This window comes from Rhynchophorus ferrugineus, unplaced genomic scaffold (genome assembly GCF_030347505.1).
Source record: "Rhynchophorus ferrugineus isolate W39M unplaced genomic scaffold, kcgeb_rfMv2 rfM4, whole genome shotgun sequence".
In the NCBI taxonomy this organism is placed as follows: Eukaryota; Metazoa; Arthropoda; class Insecta; order Coleoptera; family Curculionidae; genus Rhynchophorus; species Rhynchophorus ferrugineus.
The window spans coordinates 33,801,986-33,809,300 of NW_027472583.1; the positions used below are offsets into that span (position 1 = coordinate 33,801,986).

Here is a 7,315-nt window from a genome sequence, read left to right on the forward strand (position 1 = left end):
TCAAAATTACTAAATCATTACAACAATTGACAAGAAAGAATTAGTGACTAAGAATTGAACCACAAGACCAAAAGCAGTAAAATGTCAAAAAACAAAAGGAATATTAGAATCAAAATGAAGCAAAAACAGTAAAATTCGCATCGTGTGTATAATAATCAGTTGGGTCCGATGATTCAGCATTATGGAGTATTAAAAACAGAAATACGATTTAGTAAGTCAGTTCCATCTAATTCATAATTCTTCACTATAGCGTACCGATCTTTAAATTGTTAATTTAAATAAGCAACTCGTCTTTGGGTATTGATTTACAACCTTCTCCAACAATTAATTTATTTGAAAATTTATTTTATTTACAGAAAGAAGAGGCGACTGATTGAACGGTGATACAAACTACTTGCGAGTTCTTATCTATAAGAAAACAAATGGACGGTAATGCATGTCCTTAAAAATGTAGATGTATCGATTTCTCTTGTAAAAATAACGACTTTTATGTTGAATGAGAGTCATTTCTAAGAAATTTTAATTCAAATCTTTAACTGGGTGAGGTTTGAAAGAAAAAACTCTTATTTTACTTGAAAATTATTTTATTTTCACGAAAAGAAGTGGCGACATGTTGAAACTATACAGAGAATACTGTCGTTAAGCGAATAACACTTCGCTCATCACAGCTCTTCTTCTTTTCCATTTTAATGTATAACTTGTCAAAGTCAATATTAACAAAATTGAATTGGCAAGTGACACATAAAAATAAGATTATGTTTCTTTTATATACAATGCTATATATCATTTTGAAGTATAAAATGGGTTGAAATTATGATGCAGGATTATCCTCTGCAAATGACTTACAACAAAGCTTAGATGGTTTTTTTTTAAGACAGAAGGCGAGCGACGTAGTTCTCCAGCTGCCGAAGTGTGTGCGGCTTCAAGGTTTCAAAGTTAATTTCAAACTCGTCAGCATTAGAGTCTTGTAGTGGCGGCTCACAAGACCGTATTATTTGAACGACCTGGCCCAACTTAGGACCTATAAAGCAACGGTCCTTAACGCGAATTTATAAATATATTAGGTTAGGAAATAAGTAATTTCGATTGCATATCTCTAATAATATTTATTCAATGAAGCCATTCGCAGCGCATCAATCATCAGCAGTAACAATCAATAGAACATGTTAAATATATGACTTGTCTCGATACAAGAGCCAGTATAGAAAGGAGGACCAGTATCTGGTCTAAATTTGAGGAAACCAATTCTAGAATAAATTAGGAAGAAAGGAAATTAGACGACCATGAGATATATGTCGCCTATTGTCTGCTTATTTCAACAGAAAAGACACCAACAGCTGAAGCTTTATCCGAAGACGAAGAAGATAGCCCTAAGCAAAAATATTTAAGATATGATAAAGACGAACAGCACTTAGACAGTTCTGGGTTATATTAAAAAGATTCTGATTTCGAGTTGGAAATGGAGTGATAATGAATCTGATAGTAATGGAAATAACAAACATATTAGGATTTGATTCTGATGAATCTGATCTAGATGAAAATAAGAATAAAACAAAGGGAACTGTGAAGAATGTTAAAGAAAAGAAAAAAACAAAAGTGAACACCCATTAATAATTGATTTGGAGTATAGAGATAAAGAACAGAAGAAAACTCATAAAGCAGAATAATGTTAGTGAATGCTTGAGTTGAAAGTAATAGGTGAAGGTGATAAAGTTAGAAAACTGGAGAAAACAAAATTGAGTACAATATTAGAAGCAAAAAATTGGGATAGTGGTGACCAATTAGTATACCTCAGTGATACCAGAAGACCATGGGCCAATGTAAGGCACAAGTGAATTTGAAGGAACAAGTTAAGCAGACTGCAGTGGTGACCAATTAGTTATGATACCTCAGCGATGCCAGAAGACTATGGATTAACGTAAGGCGGAAGTGGACTTGAAGGAGCAACTTATGAAGACTGGTATGGTAACCCACTAGTAAGTTTTAATGCATCATACCATTTGATAAAAACAACCCAGAGGCATGGAAGAAATTAATTCGAAGAGAAATACATGTGTGTTTGGCAGCCCAAGAACAAACTATATAGTCGATATTAAATTGGACAGTGTTTTGGCGACTATTTCTATGATTGTTCAAAGTTACTTTTTGTTCAAAGAGAGAGTTGTTTTTAAGTAGAAAACTGACTGTTACCTTTATCACATAATTGTGTAGATTCATTTGATTAAATTATTAATTAAAGTTAAAATTCTCGCGATGTAGAAATAGAATAGCTCTAAGTTCGAACAAATTTGTATGTACAATGTAATAGTTTTGTTCTGGCAATTTAAATGTACTTTTGTAATCTTTGTTTACAATTTTAATTAGGTTAAGTCATATAGTACATTTAAATTGAAGGGGAGTGTTAAATATATGACTTGTCCCGATACAAGAGCCAGTATAAGGAGGAAGAACAGTTAGTAGAGGGCGCTGTGACTTGTATCGAGTGGGTATAAATTACCAGGGATCAAAATAAAGATTCTCTTTTGTTCCATGGCCATAAGTGGTGTATTAATTCCGCCCCGTCCCTAATCATAAGTGATTCGTAAAAGAACATTCCAGATATAAAGTAGCGTCATACGTTTATGTGCCTGCGTAAAAGGAAATATACAGTACAGGCTTATCGAAAATTATTTGGTGTTTATGCAGACTAGAAGGAAGTAAAATGATTGGCTAGTTGAGCGCAAGCCCACTTAAATAAAATAAATAACATTTCAATTTAGTTTGGTTATATTTGACATGTTTACTTTTTACATATTTCGTTAAGGTTTATATTTGAAATTACAATATTTGAAATTAATCACAATACGATTACAGTTATCAATATTTTATGGGAATTAATAGAATTGAAAGTTGAAAAACTTAACTCAAAATAAAAGCAAACTTGAATCAAAAAATAGATATTTTGCTAAAATTTACTGATATACCTTTCTTCATATATTTATATATTATTAATACATTTTACACTACATGATATGTGCTCTAAAGGTCTAGATTCTTCGTCTAGACTGATGTCAGTACTCATTCCTTATATACTCTTATCAAATTATATGCTTAAAAATCATTTTTGTTAATACTGACTATGAACAATGACACTAACATTGATAAATGCAAATTTTATACACCCCACCAAATAGTAATAAATAGCTAAAACATCTATCACGTCTAATATATAGCCAATTACAATTTGTAAAAAAGTAAAATTCGTTCTAAACCCAAAATATATTGTTTCCTTCTCATTTTAAGCTAATGAAAAACAGATAGAATGCTGTTTGATGCGTCGGAGTACGTAAACTAATCAACCTATACAATTCTGTTTGAGTTAATATTAATGTGCCATGTTGCCAAATATCTATAAAAATATCAAAATATTAACCATAATAATTTGAGGTTAGAATAACAGAGGCAATACATTTTGATGACATGCCTTATGCGATATTTATATTTATATTATAAAATGTAAATCTACTATTATTTGAGCTCTGAATATTACCTTAACCTGGTAATTTTGTAAATAATGTCAAATCTAGAAAACATTTTTTCGTCTTTTAATTTTAGTTACCTTTTCTAATGAATGTTCTACTCGCAATATATAGTATATTAACAGATACTTACTGAGATTAATATATATTCATAAAGTAAATTTGTGGTCCCAACTTCATTTTCATTTCAATTCATTTCAAATTCAATTTCAAAGTGTCTTCATATTTTTTTCTGATTTTCGTCATATTTTCATAATCATATACAACAAATTGATAAATAAAAACATAACCATAGAATTATCAAATAATAAACATAACTAGATGGCTAGTGCGTTCAATAAAACAGTGAACTCAACCATGTTGCCGCATCAACTTTGAATTTTAGTTAATTTTTGATATATAACAAAATTCTAATCTAAATAATGTAACATATTCTTGTAAATTGTAATTGTTAAACCATAAAATTCTTGTTGTAGTCAGCAAATATCATTTATATGTTGAGGCCACTTTAAATAAATGAATAAAGCATGCATATATTATCTCGTTCATATTCGATTAGAGATGCGATCTGTTTCTGACTATCTAATGGCTTCAGCATTTTCAATCAAGTAATAATAAGTAGGGATTTGAAATTTATTAAAACAAGCAAAGCACCAAACGTTTGCCGGTTTTTTAGTTACACATTTTTTTGAAGAATTTTGCAGATGTTTGACAGTAATGCGAATTTTGTAGCTTGATTCAGTTACATGTTCGAACGCATGAGACGGCACTGTATCTATTTTTAACGGGAATAAAATAAGAAGGAAAACATTGTCTGATTTTAAAGCGAATTTACGAATTGCGATATGCATCGTGAAGATAGGAGTTCACTGTAATTTTGATATGTTCACTGATTGTTATTTTGACTATAGATTATCAAAATGTACAGGCATAGAACTAACCAATCACATTACATCTTGTTCATTTCCCTGTAGTCTCTGCAAAACTCTTGGCATCAAAGGAGCCAAATTGTGAAATCGTTTTTCGAAATCAAATCGAAATTACTTTTCCTCCGATTATATAAACATAATTTATTATATATTTAATTACCTGGTAGCTTATTAATATTTTCGGACAATTGCCGCTTCTCGTCATAGGACATCGGTTTAGATCGATTCTCCTCATCTTTAGAATCAAAGGTGCACGAGGGGTCCGCTATCTGTGCCATCTTGAGATCAGGACTTGCCTCTGCCGACATCCCCCGATCTGTTTTAACACACTTAGTTACAGGACCACTTACCGCCACCAAAAGGTGCTGTCGCTGCTGGGTATGGATCTCTAGGGCCTAAAACGAGAACAGGCAAAATACACGTCAGCACTAATTTAATCGGTATCAATTTTTCATACATACTGGCTTTGAGTTAATTGAAAATAAGATTTTACCTAACCCACATTGACTGGAAATGAAAAAAACACCATATACAGAAAGTAGTTCATTAATTAAAGGTTACAAATATGATAAGTTACATTAAATCTAAAGCTGACAGCAAATACTACTCAAAGAAACACAATTTTACACTTGTCGATTCCCGATAAAAATTATTATTTACGTCACCATACTGATCCGTTAAATAAAGATAGATTATCATCTTCTTTCACTTTCCATACCACGAAATATAGAGAATAGCTATGAAAACTATCGAATGATTATAGTCGATATTCGATAAACATTCGATGATTAGTGAAAAAAATAGTCAAATGAAAATAGTAATTACAAAATACTATACTATACATACACAATACTATTTCATTGGAACGCATGCTTACGATTTTTTTTCCAACCGTTCCATTTGCAATCAGCAACCGACAAGTAAAATTAATTTTATATTTTTGTGTTATTTTGTATTTATTAAAAAGTAACGAATGGTTCTAAATAATTTTTATCGTATTTTAATAATTTTAGAAAATTAAATAATGTAATATATTTTCAAAAAGCTAAAAATATATGACACTCTTTCATATTAAAATTTGGAAATAACATTAATTAAGACATATTCGAATCAAATTTAATTTTAATAAAAAATCGAGGATCAGGAAAAAGAGGATCTCCCTAATAGTTACCAGGATAACATAAAAAAGAACCTTCATATATTTATAATGCAATGAAACGAACAATGGTAAAATTATACAATGAAAACATCCCCAGTTGTAATATGTAAAATACTTGGGCCTTTACTTGAATCGTAGATTAACTTGGCAGAATCACAACTGGACCAAGCAAAAAAAACAGGCTCCGTAGTCTGTAATGGTCGACAGTCGCATTTAAGTAATAAGAGCAAAATGATGCTATACAAACCAATCTCGATATACGGAATTCAATTATGGGGCATAGCAAGCAAGAGCAATATTGAAATATTGGAAAGGTTTCAGCGCAAAACCCTAAGAAACATGCTCAATATGCACTTCAAAACATGAATAGTAAGATATGTATCTGGATCTCGATGTGGGGGCAGTAAAGCAGGATATATTATAGTAAAAATTATCAGAGAAGACCTGCGCAACATATAAACGAGCTGGTAGTGGCGCTGAGTAGAGTAGGAGGACAATAGCATGTGAGGCTCAAGAGATGCGACATCCCCAGTCTCAGCAACAGATAGGGATGGAAGATGCCCACAAATTGAAGCTCTCTTATTAAAAATACAATAACAATCTAGTAGATCGAAACACAGTCACTTATGATTTTGAAATAGATTGGTTCAGAAAGAAGAATAATTTTTTACTTATAATTCATATCACCCTACATAATAATACATTATTTATTCATTTTATATTACTAAGCTTATTAATAATTTTTATTATTTTTAGTAAAAAGTATTTTACTATTAATGCATTTTTTGTAATCCAATTTATTTATTTTCACCCCTGAGCTTATTTATCACAATGTTTTATTTAATAGAAAACATATTTAGTTACTTAACATTTGATGGCTTATTCCATTCGATATCTCCCAAGACTAGCTGTTTCAGAAAATTAAATATGCAATTTTCATATTTTTCATAGCAAATTTCATAATAATTTGTGGCAAATTTATCTCGAAGGACAATGAATTATATATGTGTATTTTTGAATGATGAACTTTGGTTAATTTTCTGGTATAATCATAAATTTGTCACTGCAGAACTTTTGATTTCTGGGAGAACCAGTTTATTTTTTAATACAGATTTACATTATGTTTTGCAGAGACCAACACAAAATGGTAGTCGGTGATACGGTGAATTCATTCAAACTTCCCAGTCGACTACTCAGTTTTTACAGAATCCTTACGATGTGTGTTCTTGTCGCGATGGAAAGCAATGTCTTTATTATTGATTAGTTCTGGCCGTTTCAAGAATGATTCACAAGTAATCAATAAAGTGTTCGTTAATTTTCTCGTGGAACCTAAATATAAATCTTTTAATATTCAACTTATACTTATATATTACTTTAAAGCTTTTTGTGGTCGATGTCGGAAAGTGAATTATTTCAGACTACATCGATATTCTAACAATTTCACGCCCAGTGCGAGATTTATTTTTGACATCGAAATTTGCAGAGGGCAAGCAAAAACAATTCTGACATTAGCATTATCACTTATCACCTTAAACATAGATTTTATTGGCTTAAATTATTTTAGGAAGTAGCTTTTGGTTGAGTAAAGAGCTAGGCTAGATATTTTAGCTATAAGAGATATTAGAGATGTGACACTTTTAAGATCTATTGAAAAAAAATAAATTCCCACCCTTATACTTACTATTATAAATATTCTTAATAAATATCAA

The 7,315-nt window shown here is 30.7% G+C and overlaps 1 protein-coding gene across 5 annotated transcripts; it reads right to left on the reverse strand.

The window, feature by feature from the left end:
- Positions 1-563: 563 nt before the first annotated feature.
- Positions 564-5,175, reverse strand: LOC143196718 (bromodomain-containing protein 3). 5 transcript variants are annotated; one of them, XM_076404645.1, is made up of 4 exons: positions 5,025-5,144; positions 4,909-4,954; positions 4,608-4,842; positions 564-1,021 (listed from the first exon to the last, which is right to left on the reverse strand). In XM_076404645.1, the coding sequence occupies exons 3-4, from the start codon at positions 4,753-4,755 to the stop codon at positions 870-872; spliced, it is 300 nt and encodes a 99-aa protein (XP_076260760.1). In that variant the 5' UTR covers positions 4,756-4,842; positions 4,909-4,954; positions 5,025-5,144; the 3' UTR covers positions 564-869. The 5 variants fall into 5 exon arrangements, with proteins under 5 accessions (XP_076260760.1, XP_076260762.1, XP_076260758.1 ...); XM_076404647.1 differs by having other exon boundaries at positions 4,905-4,954; XM_076404643.1 differs by having other exon boundaries at positions 4,909-5,175.
- Positions 5,176-7,315: the final 2,140 nt, after the last annotated feature.